Genomic DNA, 19,557 nt, shown 5'->3' with positions numbered 1-19,557 from the left:
TGTGTGTGCCTAAGAGAAAGATTTTTCCTTTTTTGCTCAGAACAACTGTTTGTGAAATCCTTCAGGTTACATTGATAAAGCTGATCTTGTGCTGTAGAATCACAGTTCTGCTGTAATCAATAATGTGAATCTAACTCAGAAATTGGGCTCTAAATGAGTTCAGTGATTCAAATCAAATAATGATTATGTGAAAGCATAACCAACACCACCTGATCATTTTTTCTCTTTGTTTGTCTGGATGTTATAACTCAGTTAAAACAGCCCAAACAAAATTTTATTTTAAAAAGTCAAGGGACAAGAGCCCAACTAAAACAAACCCTCATCTCCACGATGGTGGCTTAAAAATTGTGATTTTCTCCTTTGGTGATTCTGCTTGTTATCATCAGGTGTCTTCAATAATGCTCAATCATTACTCAATTAATCACTTAATTATCTAATTAACTTTTCAGTGTTCTTTTAACACTCTTATTTTAACACTTTAACACTCTTGAGTATGGTCTCACATGTACTCCCAGGAGAGTTAATTTAACACTGCAGTTTTTGCTGTGTAGGCATATCATTCGTACCAACAGATGATGATTGAGCGCATGCTACGCTAGCTGTCCACGTCCCAGCGATCACATCAGACTCGCTATAATGTTAAGTCCATACTTATAATTAAACTAAAGAGTTAAATAGAATAATCAAATGTCTAGACAAATGTTTATATAAATGGCCAATAATCAATTAGCATTCTAACCTAAATTCAAGGTTGTGATAAAATGGAGTCTTAAAATTACTTTGTGCCCCGAAAAGACAGAACGTACAGGAAACCTTCAGGCACACCACTGGATACTGTTGTTGGGCCAATTGGGTGGACCTTACATTGTAAACTCATGATTAACAAAGGCAAACACTATGCAACTACGGTTGCAGAATGATTGAAATATTACTAATATGACTTTTGGGATTTATTTTCAGTTCCCTATTTGTTGTTCACTTCGACATTGTGTCGAGACTGACACTAGGGGTCCCACTTGAGAGCCATGACCATCTCTGACATTTCAGAAAAGGCCAATGAGAATTGGCGAGTGGAATCTGCATGCCAGATACGCAGGAGGCTGGCGTGGTCCACTCATTTAGCTTTGTTCTTGGGAACCTTTAGACGCATCTCTTGTGGAAGCAAATCTATGAATCTGATCATATCTCCAGTGCTGCCAGATCCTGTAGCATATTTCAGCAGTCTCTCTTCATACAACACACAGATAAGTGCAAGGAGTTCCCTTGGGTGCTTCGATGGTGGAGTAAAAGTGGCAATTTCCCCCTAAAAGAGCTGCATGGCAGATCATGTCTTTTAAAGATGCCCTTCTGTTCCTGTCCTTCTGAATGTGGCCAGTTTCTCTCTCTCTTTCAGACAGCCACGATCACTGTCTTGAATGCTGAGACAGCATTTGTGGATGGTTCATGTTCTCATTGGTCCTTCTTCCTCCGGGAGGAGGCTATGGCGGCGAGCACTGAGGGCAATCGGGTTACGAAAGAAAAGCATCTGCTGGGTGAATCCCCATGGGCCTCCCATTCCTCAGCATGCTTACCTCCCTGTAAGCACGACAAGTTTTGCTGGCTCCTCTGCTGTCACTACTCTTGATGGTAGGGTGGCCCAGGGGTACTCGGAGGTTCCACAGGTGAAGAATGCGATTTTGGTGCACTCGTGCCCCCAAAACGCTGCCCTCGGGAGAAATCCTCAAAGCCATCCATCCAGGGCATGCAAGTTTACCTCATCTCTGAAGGTGAGGGCTTTCAGTGCCATTGGTCAGAACGCCTATGGCTTGTATGCAAAGGCCATCCTGCAATTTTATCAGGCCAAAGTACTGAAAGATCTGCACAAGGGTAGTCCCGACCCAGAAATGATGCAGGAAATACGCTTAGCAACCGTGTATGTCATACAGGCTACAAAGGTCGCAGCGTTCCTGCATCATTTTTGAGTTGGGACTACCTTTGTGGGCACTGAGGTAGGCAATGTCAACACCCGTGGTCCAGGAGTGCAACCTGTGCCTCAACCTTGCAAAGGACTGGGGAATTTTCTTTTTGTTTCAAGCATGTGTTGATCGGAATGGACAACACCATGGTGGTGGCATGTATAAATCGCTAGAGTGGTATCCGCTCTTGTCGCATGTCACAACTCGTCTGACATTACTGCGAGCCACTCATATCCTGGGCAACCTCAATCTCGCAGAGGACTCACTCTCACACAGGTTATGCTCTGCAGAGAGTGAGACACCATCCCCAAGGTGGACCAGCTGATCTGGAGTCGATTTGGAGAAGCACAGGTAAACCTGTTTTCTTTAAAGGATACCTCTCAATGTCCTCTGTGGTATTCCCTGACCGAGCCCCCCCGGACACACTGGCACACAAGTGCGTGTTTCCCCAGTGAGCCTCATCACACAGACACTGTGCAAGGTCAGGGAGGAAGAAGAACAAGTTCTAAAGGTTGCGGCATACTGGCTCAACCAGACTTGGTATTCGGAGTTCAGGCTGATTACATCGGCCCCTTCCTGGTGAACCCGTATTAGCATAGACGGGACAAGGAATTCAGTGGCCTATCACCAGTGGTTATGGTTATAATCACTCAGGCAAGAGCCCCTCTACTAGGTAGCTAAATGCCTTGAATTTGTGCCTTTTTGCTACATGGTGCACTTCCCCAGATGAAGATCCACAGAAATGCAGCATTGGGTCAGTGCTTTCCTTCCCTTAGGAGGGCCTGGAGAAGCAGGAAGGTGTACATGCCTGCAATAGCAGCAAATCACAACACTGTGGGTGGTAGGTCTTTGGGAAAGCACAATCTGAATGTTAGGTTTCTTAGTGGTGTGCTGTGGTTATGTCCTCTAAGACCACCCCTCGTCCCCTCAGGCCCTGCAGAGAGATTCATTTGAGCCTTTGAAGTCAGTCAAGCTCAGTGCCTTCTCCATGAAGGCCCTCCTGACTGCATTCCCACTACTCACTTCAGAGATCAAGTGTTGAACTTGCAAATGATCCCTCGTGATGAAGAAAGGCCAGTCCTGCCTCTGTTGTGTCCAATATATGCTTTGCGAATATATCCAGACCGCACAGAGAGCTTTAGGTGATCTGAACAGCTCTTTGTCTGCTTTGGAGGAGAGCAGAAAGGGAAGGCTGTCTCCAAACATAGAACAGCCAACAGTATTGTGGATGCCATCTTGTTGAGCCCAACATAGGTACTTCTTCCCTAATTAGATATTTCCATCAGGTGAGTTCATAGGACGTACTCACCACATACTTACCTCCTATTCGGGTGGGATGTGGTCACCGCAGTGTTCCTTCCCCATCGTAAACAACCAGGTGTGCTCAGCTGTAAGCTTGAGGAAAAAAAGAAAAAAAAAAGGTCATTTACACTTGAAGTGACCTATTCCCACTGTGAGTACAAGTCCCCTGAGATAGGGGAGCCTCTAGATAACTTACCCTGGGCATTGAGGTTGCGTGAGTGCACTTGCTACTTGGCACAAAGGAGCCTACCTGCATCTGCACTGCCAAGAATCGTAACACAGTCCCTAGTCCCTAACCGAGACATTTATGCAAAGTACTTATATCCAAACACCCCCACACAGCAACACAACCCTGTTAAAGTTTTCACAGTTTAAACTGTTTCATGTTCAAGACTTTTGGATAAATTTCAGCAAACTTTTAAATAGCCATTGATGAAAAAAAAGAGGCTAAATGGTCCATTCTAACCTGTGAAAGCTCTAACCCTCACTATAACCTTTCTCTTTTGTATGGGAACTCTACAGAATTCCCACGATTGACAACTTGCTTGATAACTCACACTTGTTTTGTGTAATTGTGCAGCTGGAACAAAATCAGTCTATTTGTTCAATGTGATTGTCTCCTTTACCAAGAGACATTAAACTCTTCACCAGTTATCGATCTCTGCTGAGACAGAGTGAAGAAAAGAGAGAATGTGCAGTAAATAAATGAACGAGTGGATCAGCCATGTTCCACAGTGAGTCACAACTGAAGGAAGGGCGACAGAGACAGCACTGGAATGGGTAAGTATTTGAGCCATACTGTTAAAAAAATGAGGTTGTTTTTTTTTTAAGATCAGAAAGGATGCATTAAATTGATCAGAAATTACAGTAATGTCATTTATAATGTAACAAAAGGTTTATATTTCAAATAAATGCTGTTTTGAATAAATTATATTTTAAAATATAGTCAAACAGAAAACAGTTATTTTAAATTGTAAAATATTTCACAATATTCCTGTTTTTACTGTTTTTCTATTAAATAAATGCAGCTTTGATGAGCATAAGAGACTTTAAAAAACATTTAAAAAAAAATCTTACCCACCCTAAATGTGTGATAGTGTTTATTATAATGTACAGTGCCCCTTGGTACATGGTATCATGGATTCTACCAAATACCAAAAGATAAAAATCAAAACCTGACCACTTCTGGTAGAAATCCAATAATGGGCCGAAGTTGAATCTTCCATCAGGGCTATGATCCAAAACAAACATCAAAACAACACAAAAATGGGTCACTGAGCACAAAATGAAGCTTCTGCCATGGCCATCTCAGTCCCCTGACCTGAACCCTATAGAAAATGAGTGGAGTGAACTGAAGAGAAGAAGCACCAACATGGAGCTGGGAATCTGAAGGATCTGGAGAGATTCTGTATGGAGGAATGGTCTCTGATCTCTGATCTCAACTCATCAGGCATTATAGGCAAAGACTCAGAGCTGTTATCTTGGGAAAAGGATGTTGAAATAATTGGATGCCAATATTTGTGGCCAATGTGAACTAGAGAAAAACATTTATTTCATTATGAGCATTTCCCCCATTTTCAATTGTTTTACTTAAATGAAAGGTTAGAATTTTGTGGATTTTTTAAATGAAAGATCAAAAGGATAAACAATGCAGATTTATTTTCACAGCCACATTTACTCATATTTACTAAGGGTGCCAATATTTGTGGAGGGCACTGTATTAAATAATAATTTAAATAATATAAAATAATACAACAAAAAATTGTATGTCTAAAAATATGCCAAGAAATCTTTCTTGCCATGTTGCTGGCTTAACACACAAGAAATTCTACCTTTGGATCAAGCTCAGATAGATAACATTTGTTAAGGCGTTTCATTCCATCTGAGCTGTGAGTTGAATTCTTAATGGTTTACTGGTGGACTCTATGTAAACATCACTAATGAAAATGACAAGGCTTTCTAATTACATTCACTATAATTGACATTTACAGAAAGTCTTCTTTCTCTTCGATTTTCAGTGAAGTTACAAGTTTCTCTACATGTGATTGATGGTGAGTAGATGGGATTAATTTCTGAATGTCTCATGGTACCCAATTTATTACATGCACCCTTCACATTATATATGAAGCATCATATGTAAGCTACAGATTTTCACCCAGCAAGTCACAGATGTGAATGAGAGAAAATGTCTTGATTAATATTACATCTGAAATTTGATATATCGGGTTCTATCACACAGGATTGTAAGGATGAATCTGTCCCTCTCAAGCCAGAGTGAAAATTTATCCTCCTCACAGCAGCCAACTGAACCCAATTATACTCCAGTGACTGGGAAGCCCAGATAATACAGCATTCAAATCCAATAACACCATACACACAAATAAGATATGATGCAGTGTTAACAGGTTTCTAAAGGAACCAGCCACTTGGGCAGAACATGCTGTAAATGTATTAGAAAATATTTGTCTTGAAGAGAGAATAGCACTTTTTTGAGCTTGTTTTCTTAATGTATGTCTGGTCACCATGACAACATATGGCTTCTTTGTTCAGGTTACAGGCTTTTCAAAGCCCTTTTCATTTCTATTTCATTGCTTTCATGAGGGAGAATGCATTTATTAAAAGTTGGCATTTGACATGGTGTGCATTTTACTTCTCAGTTGGAACAAAATCACTAGATTTGAAAAAGTATGTCAAGACAAAAGAAAGAAAATGGTAGTGGTTGCTTTTCATGACATTAAGACAGATCCTTCTTGTCCAGTGGGCTGTTTTTGGCCAGAACATGCTGCAAACTGGAATAATACGCCATTGTTGTGAGCAGCTACTACGTTTGCTTAAAAATGCAGATGTAAATTACTTCAGTGTCTGAGATTATAAAACATACAATCACAATCCTGGCAAGTTCTCTAGATAGGTTTGGGTTTTCTGTCTCTATAGGTTTCTTCATGATTCTAAAAAAAAAAAAAAATGAACAGTTAACAAAGTTGGATAACCAATTTTCTGTTCCAGCAACCAATTAAACAGTCTACTTCCTCTGAATTAGCACCTCAGTAAGCTTGTCTGAGTGTGGATGATTCAGTGTGCATCCACAGAATTGGCAGCATGTTCAAACATCTAGTGATCCTGTCAGAGACTTTACAAATTCAGTAACAGAAATAAAGATTTTGGCTGATTTTTGACACACAGCACAGAAATGCAGTTTACCTGCTTTACAGCATAGAGCAGTCTTCCATAGCAATAGACCATGATGAGCACTGGTAAGCCCAAGCAGAATATAAACAGGCAGATGATGTAGGCATGAGACTGGACCGTGCGTTGAGTCCACGATACGGAGCAGCTGGTTCCCGCCCCCTCCAGCCCGTAACTACTCCAGCCCAGAAGAGGGGGCACTGTCCAGATCAAAGAGTACAGCCAGGAACCCCCTACTGCCAAAAGAGGTTTGCGATAGTCTGGACCACGTTTATGGTACACCGTCAGTGTGCTGTAGCGGTCGTAAGAAAGAACCACCAAGGATATCAGAGACACGATACCTGAGAGAGAAAGAGGACAACCAGTAAAGTCATGTTCATGGACAAGGACGTTAACTTTATCTATAAATGTAACTAAACATAATTATATTTAAATGACTGTAAAACATCCCAAAACATTACACAAACCTTGCATAGACCTACCTAATTAATTATTCAAATATAACAGCCAATGGCAAGTCTCCAATATCAGATTTTTAAATATTTAGATTTTTATGTTAGAAGTAGTTCTATTTATTAAAATTACAATATTCAGTTTCTGTGTAGCATACTGTATGTATACATATAAATCATATAAATCATATAGTTAAGCATACAGTATTGTTTATATGTAATTCCTTTGCGCACTGTGCATTGCATGCAATCTCTAAATCAAATTTTGCCGTTTTCATACAGCAAAGACATTTATATAAGAATGTGGTTTAAAGATTCATCGTTGACAAAGACTACTTCGACCAACAACAACAAGTGTAGACAACATTGAGATGGTAGGAAGGGAGAATTTGTCAATTGAGACACAAGATCACAGCATAGACAGAGCAGCGGGAGGGCATGTGATTATGAATGGGCCTACTACTACTATTACTAGTGACATGATCGCCGCCGCCGCGGCTGTGGGTCAAACCTGCAGGCCCTGATGATCTTGGAAAAGAAAGACCAAATCAGATCATTTTACAGTGATACCCTGCTCGCTTGTATAATAATAAAATCGCTCCTTTGTGTCTTCATGGTATCAGACTCGTGACTGGCTTGAATATGGTGTCAAAGCTGACGCAGCATTCTGCTTCCCATGTTGAGTGTTCAATAATGCGCATGCCGTAGTAGACTCGACTTTCACAATGAAAGGGAACCGGGACTGGAAACATGCCGCTGAAAAAGACAAGGGGTTCCATAAACATGCAAGTTCAAAAGAACATTCTGGCAAGATGGAAAGAACACCAGATGCGCATAGACAGTGGAAAGGAGATGCCACACTCCTTAATTCTGATCAGCTAGGCAGAAATCCTTATTATGTGTCTGCTCTCATTGATGTTGTGGAGTTTCTCGCTGAAAATAGGTTACCATTCAGAGGGAGCTGTGATGCTTTTGATGACATGGTAGGGGATGGAAAAAGTGGGACTAAACACTTCAAATATTTTAAGTCAGGTGTATGACGGAGCTTCGGTTATGGCTGGAAAGAATGGCGGGGTGCAGAAACTACTCCAAGAAAAACTGGGCAGAGAAATCCCATATCTTTATTACATGAACCACCAGCTTCACCTGGTGGTTGTGAACACTTTGACAGGAGAGAAAGCAGTCACAGGTTTTTTTGATGTATGTTGCACCCCGTACAGATTCTTTCGGAAGCCTACTGTTTTAGCGCAGTACAAAGGTGATTGATTAAAGCGATTTCTTGAGCAGAGATGGACAGGACATTTATCAACAGTGTCCTTATAAAGAGATCATTTCTTTGCTTTCAGAGATCGGCGCAGAGCGGACATATGGTACTGAGGTGAGGATGGAGGCCATTGGGCTTTTGAGGGAAATTTCTCAGCCTGCGTTTATGTTCATCGCACACTTTGTAAAGAAGGTGCTGATGTTGCTGGATGGCCCTAACAAGCTTTTGCAGAGTGAGGACATGGACCTGTTGACTGGGTTGGAACCGGTCGTGAGTGCTACTGAGTGTGTGAGTAAACTCCGCTGTGAGGCCAAGTTCACAGAGCTGTGGGATGCAGTCACCGATTTGGATGTTACTTCCGCACCTTCAAAAGGGCAGCGCACAGTAATTAAGAATTTACACCAGTACTCTGTTGAAGAAACAAAAGGACAATGACAAGACAGAGCTACGAAGGCTTTATTACAGTGCACTTGACACAGTTCTTGGAGGAATGAACCATCGCTTTGGTGAGCGCAACACACGGTCGCTGATTGCTTTGATCCCAGAGAGCAACCAATTTTTGAATCTGAAGTTACTTCAGCACATCATGTCATTAATAAAATCAACCATTGTTGAGACAGAATGTACTGTTGCTAAACAGTTTATATCTACACTAATGAAAAAAGAAGTAAATGTGAAATTGACGACACAAAATCTCCTTTCAAAGCACTACACATCATTAGAAGCAATGCCAAGTGTACTGACAGCTTTGAAGACCGGATTAACACTGGGCGCTTCAACCGCAATGTGTGAAAACTCATCTGCTACCCTCTAGTACTGTTTTTATTATTGTTGTATTGTTGGTTGATGAGGAGCTTTTGCAAATGGGTTTTGGTGTCGTTTTAGGTTGTAATGCAGTTGTAATTGTAATGATAACCTATCCATTGAGAAATTATATACTATTGATATACTACTAATGATATACTCAAGGAAGCCACTAGATGGAACTGTGTTGAGTGTTATGTGATGAACACTATGCAACGAGTAATGAAGAATATACTACTACAAATGTTAAGAGAAAATAAACAGAGAAGATTAGATAATATGGAGAAGAATTTTATTTTAATCACTGAATAGAACAGGATTGTCTTGTGTTTTGGTGTTCTGTTGAAATATTGAATGATTTTAGTTATAATAAATACGGGTGAATGTCTGTTTCTCAGATTATAAAAAAGTGTGCCCCCTTTTGAAAATGAAATGCCCCCCCATTCTGTATGTTCTGGCGATGCCCTGCTTTGACTCCCCAACATCTTACTTTGTTGTCCTTTAGGGAGGATCAAGCCTTCATTAGGGCATTAGGGGGGAATCAAGCCTTCATTAGGGTGGTCCCCCCAAACAATTCAGCACCTATTTCTATTCTCAGTTACCCCCACCACACACATTAGGGGGTCTGTTAAACTCAATGGGCTCAGTAGAGGCAATGATTTTTGGGGCCACTGTAGATTCTCAAAAGTCTTGGTTAATTTGCTTTATTATTGTCTCCAGTGCACCAATGAAGGCCAAGACAAAAAGGTTGTACAAGTGAATGTGTATCTCTGAAAAATAAGCTTTTTTAAAGGTCTTCATTGAAAAAAAAGCCACATAAGGACATGAACTGTCATTTCATATTTGTCACCTCAAGGCTTTTGCCACAATAAAAATCCCTTTCGGCTGTTTCACCCTCTGACCTTTCCAGTACAGTACACACACACAGACACACAAACTTTCTTTGGTGTATTCAGCACCCTGTCTCCACTCCAAATTTCTGTTCTTCAGGACTCTTTAACCATAATAAAAGCTCTTCCTCAAAAAGCCATATCAATGAGTTAGCAATGCAAGGTTGTGGTCAAACACTATTGGGAAAAAATAAATAAATAGAACATTTTCATTGTTTTGCTCTTTCATACCCTCAGATATTGGTCCTATCTCTCCTTAATAAGAATCAATTCAATCTTATCTGTAATGAAAAAATAATGAGCAAGACAGTGTATGTATGAAGCTCTCCAGGCCATTACAAACCTCTCAATAAGCACTCGACACAGGGATAAGTCCTCTGGAAAATGAAAAAATTGCATGCACAGGTTTGTACAAATGGCCTCTCATTTTCACAATGATGTAATAACAATGAAAGCCATGAAATGTTAGAGAAGCTAATTTAATGAGTTAAGGTCCCTCATAATCAGCAGAACGTGAGGTGTTTTAATGTGTTGTTCTGCAACCTGTACTAAAGTCGATAAAGCCAATATTAAGCCACAAAATGTTTAATTTACATTTATTCATTGAGCAGTAACTTACAAATGGGGAATATTAGTAATTAATGTTAAATATATTCACATAATATTATTGTATTTTTGAAGCACTTCCGTTTATCAGCAAGAAATTTCTGTCAAAATATCTGTTCGATTTATATGAAGATGAAGGGTAAGAAGATTAAGGCAAGAACATATAAAGGAAAGCTAGAAATCAATAAGGAGAGAGAAAAAGAGGGGCAGATATAGAGTGAGAGACAGAAAATAGATTAGGGGAAGAATACATAGAGTGGTAGGAACACAGTCAGTTTTGGCTTCCTCACATATGCAGTACTGAGCCCTGCTGTGAACAAAGGCTGCATGAGATACTGCTCAGACACCAAAGAGCACCTTCACCTTAGTTCCTTACAAAGGAACCAGATATACAAAGTTTATATATATATATATATATATATATATATATATATATATATATATATATATATATATATATATATATATATATATATATATATACTGTGTTCTAAATTATGTAAGTGACATATCAGTAAGATTTCAGTACAAAAAAACATTCAGATTTTAGTTTTTCTAAGAAAATGTTTGTTTATCCATGTCTTTTTTAGATAACTGGTATCAATCTCAGACAAAATCATTTGTAGGAAACCCTATATATAAAATAATAAGTAGGAAACCCTACTTAGAGGTTGTTCCACATTATTAAGCAACTCACAGTTCTCATGCAATATGGGGAGGAAGAAAGATCTTTCTGAAGATGAAAAGCATGAAATGGTGCAATGTTGTGCAAAATGCATGAAAACAACTAATATTGTGTGACACTGAATGGAGATTATCGAGTTATCATAAGATTTGTGAGTGATTTACAGCACAGCAGAACTCTGTCAGATAAAGGCTTATTAATGAAAGTTCCTGTCAAAAAAATTATTGTATTAAAAGGGCAGCTATAAAAAAGTCAGTGTTGAGCAGCAAACAGGTATTTGAAGCTGCTGGTGTCTCTCAAGAAGCTCTCCATGCAGGCTGGCAGTTGTGCGTAAAGATGCATTTTAGACACCACTAACCAAACCTCACAAAGAGAAACATTTACAGTGGGTTCAGAAATACATGAAGACTAATTTTTAAATAGTTTTATTCACTGACTAATGCCTTACGACAATTGACGGATGGATTTCTGGATGGTTGGTGAATGGCCACCACGTTCCAATAAGACTGTGATGTCTGCAAGGAGCTGGTGGGTGATGATTTGGGCTGGAATACTGGAAAGTGAGATGGAGGGTATTAAAATTACTTGATATGTGGAGGTCATAACTGGCCATTTTCAGTTATGGTATAAAAAGGAGGATAGTGCCTTCTGAAATACAATACACTATGTACTATCCCATGCTGCAAAAAACACCACAGCAATAAAACTGTTTGAAAATGTATTTGTACACCCCCTGTAAATGTTTATCTTTGTGAGCTTTGGTTAGTGGTGGCTAAAATGCATATTTATGCACAACTGCCAGCCTGCATGGACAGCTTCTCAAGACTCCAGAGACACCAGCAGCTTCAAATACCTGTTTGCTGCTCAACACTGGCTTTTTTATAGCTGCCCTTTTAATACAATTAATTTTTTGACAGGAACTTTCATTAATAATTTTCCTTTATCTGTCCGAGTTCTGCTGTGCTCTAATCACTCACAAATCTTATGATAATTCGATAATATCCATTCAGTTTCACACAATATTAGTTGTTTTCATGCCTTTTGCACAACATTGCACCATTTCATGATTTTCATCTTCAGAAAGATCTTTCTTCCTCCTCATATTGCATGAGAACTGTGTCTTGCGTAATAATGTGGAACAACCTCTAAGTAGGGTTTCCGTAGATCTGGCTAATTATTTTGTCTGATATTGATACCAGTTATCTAAAAAGACATGGATAAATAAACAAACAAACATTTTCTTAGAAAAACTAAAATCTGAATGTTTATTCTACTGAAATATTACTGATATGTCACTTGCATAATAATTTGGAACGCAGTGTATATATTACATTATGATTTGAATGGATAATGTATTCTCAAAGATGCCATATTATGCTATTTTTCAAAGTCTTGATTTTGTTTTTGGGCTCTTAGAATAGATTTCCATGCTTGAATGCTCAAAAAACATTTATCATATTTTACATTGTTGCAGCATCTCTCTTCCAAGTCTGTCAGTAAAACTCTGTTTAGTTCTTGTCCAGTGTGTTGTGATTGGCCAACCGAGTGTGTTTGGAAAATATCACGGCCCTTACCATAACCATGACACACTAGTACTAACACATTACTAACGCAACTCAGCCAGGTCTGGTGCTAAGAAGGAGTGGATAGTTGTTTACACACAAGCTAACTTGATCACCAAAAATTCAGTAGCATGTATAGATCGAATTGTTACCGAAAAAAAAATTTCAACACCCATGAAGAGATATGTGACTTTTAAGATTGAACTGACATCTGCTAACACTTCTGCTAATTTCCAACAAGCAGGAATATATGTAAGTAAAAAGCAAGAAACCTGTTGTTTTGCCAGGTGTCTCGTTGTTGTAAATATTAATATCATTATTTTATATTATTTTTAATATTTTTCACTATACAAATGAAGTTACCTTAATGACATCAGAGAGAAGCACTATCAGCAACACAGCGAACAGACCCTGGCCGTGTATGATATGGATATATAAAAGATTGTTGTTTTTTCTTAAAGGAATTTCTGTAACCATTATTAACAAGAAGGAATATATGTAAGTAAAGTGCAAGAAACATGCTGCTCTGGGAGGTGTCTCATTGTTGTAAAATTGATATTATTATTTTATATTATTGTTCATATTTTTCATTATACAACTGAAGTGTCACAGGCACGTCAGGTTCCTACGTCACCCAAACACAACGCTCACAGTCTCCTGAGTACTAATCACCGCCACCTGCACCTCATCACCTCACTCATCAACAGCACTACAAAGAACACACGCACACAGCACTCTATGTCCGGTCTCGTTCGCATATACTCCATGTGATGCTTACCTTAAGGACTCCTCTTCGTATACTCACCTGTCTCCAGCGTCTCTCCTTCCCTTCGTGTGCCTCGTCTGCTGTGTGGGTGTGTGTCAGCCAGCTCCAGATAACTCCAGCGATCTCTAAGCTCCAACGTATCTCAACCTGCAAAAGAAAGGACAGTAACTATTCCTCATATCATCTGCTTCTATCCATATATCATCAGTTCACTCACCTGTCTGTTGTTGCAAGCTCTACTGTGGTCAATAAAACTACCAATACCTTTTACTACTGTGTTCGTCTCCTGTATCCCGTAACAGAAGACCGGACCAACACCGTGACCCAGTATGAGCCAACCTGACCCATTCCAGGAACTGGTGGATGCGTTGCGACACACACTTACTATCAATCCACCACCCCCAGCTCCAGTTACTGTCCCCTCACCTGCACCAGCTAACTCCAACACCGATGTCAACAGTTCTCCTTCACTACCGCCGTACGCCAGTCCCATGGCCAAACCGGCGCCCTTCTCAGGATTGGCGGAGGATTGCAGCGGATTCCTGCTGCAATGCACACTGGTCCTGGAGATGCAGCCGCACCTGTACCCGAGTGATACTTCCAAGATTGCTTTCATCATCTCTCAGCTCAGCGGCAAAGCATTGAAGTGGGCCGATTCCTCTGGTCCCAGCGGGGCGCTGTAACCAATCCTACTCAGCGTTTATTTCCCACTTCCGGGAAGTGTTCGGGAAACCGATCACGGATTCTTCAGCTGGTGAGAAACTCTATAATTTGAAACAAGGATCAATGTCTATTTACGACTATGCTTTGCACTTCAGAACGCTTGCAGCACTCAGCGGATGGAATGAACAAGCACTTATAACCACCTATCGTCAAGGACTAGAACCTCGGGTACGGCTGCATCTCGCTGCATGCGAGAACTCCATCGGCCTCAAGAAATTCATCCAGCTCTCCATTTGCTGCGCCACTCGCATGCAGGCGTGCATTCAAGAACACCAGGACCAGGTACTTTCCAACACGCTCCTCTGTCGATCCGAACCCGTCAGCACTCCAGAACCAGCCCAAGAGCCCATGGAAATAGAAAATTCACGTCTTTCCTCCGAAGAACGCCGCCGTCGGCTGACCCTGCATCTCTGCCTGTATTGTGGAAACCCCGGGCATGTGATAGCAGCATGCCCCGCACGACCACCGTGACCCCTGGTGAGTGCTATAATTCCTGCTACTCATAAAATGAAACCACTCACTACTGTCGTCAATCTTACTGCCGCTACTGTCTCCCTTTCAGTGGTCGCACTCCTCGACTCAGGGTCAGCCGGCAACTTCGTCTCCGGCGCCATCTGTCATCAGCTACGTATCAAGACCACACCGTCTCCGACCATCTACAAGATCAACTCAATAACCGGCAAACCCCTGAGTCGTAAGCGCGTCCGCACAGTGGCTGGACCTGTTACACTCCGTGTGGGTCTCTTGCATCAAGAGGAAATCCATCTGCTGGTTCTGAAGGATTCCACCGTTGACGTGGTTCTAGGGCGCCCCTGGTTGGAGCAGCACAACCCTATCATCTCCTGGAAGACGGGCGAAATCCTGAAGTGGGGCGACACATGCTTCTCTCGCTGTTTGACTGCACTTCCGGTTCCTCCATCTCCTTCGCCTGACCTCTCTCTCAACGCCACGTCCATTGAAAGTCCAGTGGAACAACGCTCCATCAATATCCCCAAGTGTTATGCCCCCTTCAGCGACGTCTTCTGCCCGCAACGGGCTTCCAAGCTGCCTCCACACCAGCCATGGGACTGCGCCATCGACCTGCTTCCGGGTGAACCAGTGCCAAAGGGTAAGATATACCCACTTTCCATCCCGGAGGAGAAGGCCATGGAGGATTACATCAAGGAAGCCCTCGCCCAAGGTTACATCAGGCCGTCTACTTCCCCTGCTGCTTCCAGTTTCTTCTTTGTGGCAAAAAAAGGACGGAGGCTTGCGGCCATGCATTGACTATCGCTCACTTAATAAAATTACTGTCAAGTTCTGATATCCCCTTCCTCTCGTCCCAGCGACCCTGGAACATCTCCGTGGTGCCACTGTGTTTACGAAGCTGGACCTCCGCAGCGCATACAACCTCATCTGGATACGTGAGGGGGACGAGTGGAAGACCGCCTTCATCACCCCTACTGGCCACTACGAATATCTCGTCATGCCATATGGTCTGGTCAACGCCCCCTCCGTATTCCAGGATTTCATCCATGAGGTGCTCCGGGAGTTTCTCCATCGCTTCGTTCTGGTGTACATCGACGATCTACTCATCTACTCCCGGAGCCAGGCCGAACATCGCCGACACGTTGCGGAGGTTCTCACCGACTTCGTCAGCACAACCTGTTCCTCAAAGCAGAGAAGTGTTCTTTCCACCAACCTTCTGTCTCGTTCCTGGGTTACAACATCGACCACAGTGGCATCCGGATGGACGAGAGGAAGGTGGAATCCATCTCCAGCTGGCCAGAACCCACCACCATCAAGGAACTACAGCAATTTCTCGGATTCTCCAAATTCTACAGACGGTTCATCAAGGATTACAGTTCTATTGCCCATCCACTCACCGGCCTGCTCCGTAATAAGCCCAAGTCTCTGTCCTGGAACCCAGCTGCCACCAACGCCTTCAACCGTCTAAAAGAAGCCTTCATCACCGCTCCCTTACTCATCCATCCAGACCCCGAGAAACAGTTCATCGTCGAAGTGGACGCCTCGACTACGGGAGTGGGAGCGGTGTTGTCACAGCAGCAGAGGACGCCAAGTAGACTCCATCCATGCGCTGCCTTCTCCCGCAAGCTTTAAAGGCATTGGCTGGAGGGAGGATTGGCTGGAGGGAGCCAACCATGCGTTCCTGGTGCTGACAGATAAAAAAAAACTTGAATATCTTTGGTCTGCTAAAAGATTAAACCCAAGACAAGCTCGTTGGGCCATGTTCTTCTCCCGATTTAATTACACCATCTCCTATCGCCCAGGTACAAAGAACGTCAAAGCAGACGCCCTCTCCCGTCTTCATGCTCCAGACGAAAAGACAGAAGAACCCGAACCCATCATTCCGAGCTCTCTCATCATGAGTCCTATTACCTGGTCAGAAAAGACCATCCCCTCCTCCAATGCCTCCATGAACCCTCCGCATCCCTCTACATCCCACAGACACGACGCACTCCCACGATTCACTCAGCTCACATGTCACTTGGCACTGGTCACCCGGGGGTCAATGAGACCCTCTCGTTGCTAAAAGAACGCTTCTGGTGGCCAGGGATGGCTTTGGATGTCAGAAGGTATGTGCAGGGCTGTCGGGAGTGTGCCATCTCCAAGAGTCCTCGTCATCTGCCATCTGGGAAACTCCTTCCGCTGCCCATTCCAGATCACCCTTGGTCACACCTAGGAGTGGATTTCATCACTGATCTCCCTGTCTCAGAAGGAAATACCACCATCCTAGTCGTTGTGGATCGTTTCTCAAAGTCCTGCCGCCTGATTCCTCTCCCAGGATTACCCACTGCCATGGAGACCGCCGAAATACTCTTTAACCAAGTCTTCAGATATTTCGGAATACCAGAAGACATTGTCTCTGACCGAGGACCTCAGTTCATATCCAGAGTGTGGAAATCGTTCTACTCCCTCCTAGGTGTGGCCGTCAGCCTGACTTCCGGACACCACCCGCAGTCGAACGGGCAGACGGAAAGGAAGGTACAGGGGATTCGCCGCTTCCTCCGTACCTTCTGTCATGACCACCAGGACTCTTGGAACCAGTTCCTGGGTTGGGCCGAGTACGCCCAAAACTCTCTCCGTCAGTCAACTACTGGGCTCACACCGTTCCAATGCGTACTCGGCAACCAACCCCCACTGTTCCCCTGGGATGGGGAACCCTCCAACGTACCAGCAGTGGATTACTGGTTCCGAGAGAGCGAGAGGGTCTGGGACTCAGCACACCATCAACTGCAACGAGCCCTGCGCAGACGCAGGATGACAGCCGACCTCCGACGCTCCAACATTCCCGTCTTCCAGCCTGGTCAGTTGGTTTGGCTGTCCACTTGGGATATCAGACTGCGTCTGCCCTGCAGAAAGCTGAGTCCCAGGTTCATTGGCCCATTCCCCATCACCAAGCAGGTCAGCCCAGTCACCTATCAACTTCGACTTCCACAAGGGTATCGTATACACCCCACTTTCCACGTGTCACTACTGAAAGCTCACCACCCTTCTGTTCTTCCCCCTTCACTCATCCTGGAGGACGGAGCTGCATATGAGGTTCATGAGATTTTGGACTCCCGGCGTCGTGGTGGTCAGCTGGAATACTTAGTGGACTGGGAAGGATACGGCCCAGAAGAACGCTCCTGGGTCCCAAGAAACGACATTCTGGATCCCAGCCTACTCCAGACGTTCCATGACAGTCACCCTGAGAAACCAGCACCGCAGGGAAGAGGACGACCACCACGGCGTCGGGGTCCTCGGCCCTCTGGAGCGGGCCGTGGAGGGGGGGTACTGTCACAGACACGTCAGGTTCCTACGTCACCCAACCACAACGCTCACAGTCTCCTGAGTACTAATCACCGCCACCTGCACCTCACTCATCAACAGCACTACAAAGCACACACGCACACAGCACTCTATGTCCGGTCTCGTTCGCATACACTCCATGTGATGCTTACCTTAAGGACTCCTCTTCGTATACTCACCTGTGTCCAGCATCTCTTCTTCCCTCCGTGTGCCTCGTCTGCTGTGTGGGTGTGTGTCAGCAAGCTCCAGATAACTCCAGCGATCTCTAAGCTCCAACGTATCTCAACCTGCAAAAGAAAGGACAGTAACTATTCCTCATATCATCTGCTTCTCTCCATATATCATCAGTTCACTCACCTGTCTGTTGTTGCAAGCTCTATTGTGGTCAATAAAACTACCAATACCTGTTACTACTGTGTTCATTTCCTGTATCCCGTAACATGAAGTTAACATGTACTATATTCCAAGTCTTGAATATCTTGCCTGGTTGGATATTTTTGCAAATACATATGGTCTCATCCATGCTAAGACAGGTGATATTTATGCTTAAACTTCAAAACAGTGAGATAACTGTATATTATGAATGATTATTCTGGTGCCGTAAGGTCACTCCATAAACTTTCATTTTAGTTTGTCTTATCTGATGTGATGTTTTTATTATGTTTTAATTTTAAGTATAATTAAAGTAACGTTTAAATGCATTTTTATTTGTTTGTATGTTTTTACATATTGAAGGATGAACCAAAATGAGTTTCAGCAAGTTGCATTTAACCTGGAATATTCCTTTAACAATAAAATATATTATTACAGCATTGTTTACATTGTTTTATCATTTCATGTACTGTGTTTAATTTGTTCTACATGTCCTTCACGGTGATAAGAGTTAATTGCTATCAGAGAGCGGGACTATCAGCAACACAACGAACAGACCCTGGCTGTGCGTAATATGGATATAAAATAGTTGTTTTGTTTTTTTTTCTTCAAAGGAATTTCTGTAACCATTATTAACAGTTAACACTAGCCTTTGGACATTCAATGTAATTTGTATTAATTCAAAATTGCAAAATGAAAATTTAAACACAGGCAGTTCTGTATGGAACAATATTTTGTTCAGTTTACATTGTGTGATACTGTGAGTGTTTACTGAATCAACGTCTGATTTACTCATTATTGCTACTATCTGCAATGCATGTCTCAAAGAGAAAAAAGTTTTGTGTACGAAAAGTTTGCAAAGTTAAATAATTTTGATTACTGGTTGTGTGGAGGTGACCCTAAAACCTTGTTGTCATGTGTTTCTATGTGGCGATCATACCGGAAGGGTTTTACTTCAGAAATATGAGGATGACCTGCATTTATATTGAGCTACTTCTGCTAAAGTATGAAATGATATTCAAACATGAAACTGATGAAAATTGCATTGTGAAAAGGCTTCAGAATCAAAGAAACACTCATCACACTCAACTAAAAAGTTTCAAAATTCATCTGAAATGTTCACGGTGGGGAGCACCACACAAAATGAAATCTCACTGGAGTGAAGTACCGTTCCTTGTGAATATTAAACATTGAGGAG

General features: G+C 42.3%; 1 protein-coding gene across 1 annotated transcript in view; it reads right to left on the bottom strand.

The window, feature by feature from the left end:
- The window catches only part of tmtops2b (teleost multiple tissue opsin 2b), a 78,555-nt gene that overhangs the window by 12,875 nt on the left and 46,123 nt on the right, over positions 1–19,557 (bottom strand). Inside the window, exon 2 of the mRNA XM_067409949.1 lies at positions 6,459–6,784. Within this exon, the coding sequence (XP_067266050.1) occupies positions 6,459–6,784 (326 nt within the window). The remainder of the gene's footprint in view (positions 1–6,458; positions 6,785–19,557) is intronic.

Source organism: Chanodichthys erythropterus, chromosome 14, assembly GCF_024489055.1.
Source record: "Chanodichthys erythropterus isolate Z2021 chromosome 14, ASM2448905v1, whole genome shotgun sequence".
NCBI lineage: Eukaryota > Metazoa > Chordata > Actinopteri > Cypriniformes > Xenocyprididae > Chanodichthys > Chanodichthys erythropterus.
The sequence above is the reverse complement of the archived record's forward strand: the minus strand, read 5'-3'. Positions and strand labels throughout refer to the sequence as shown.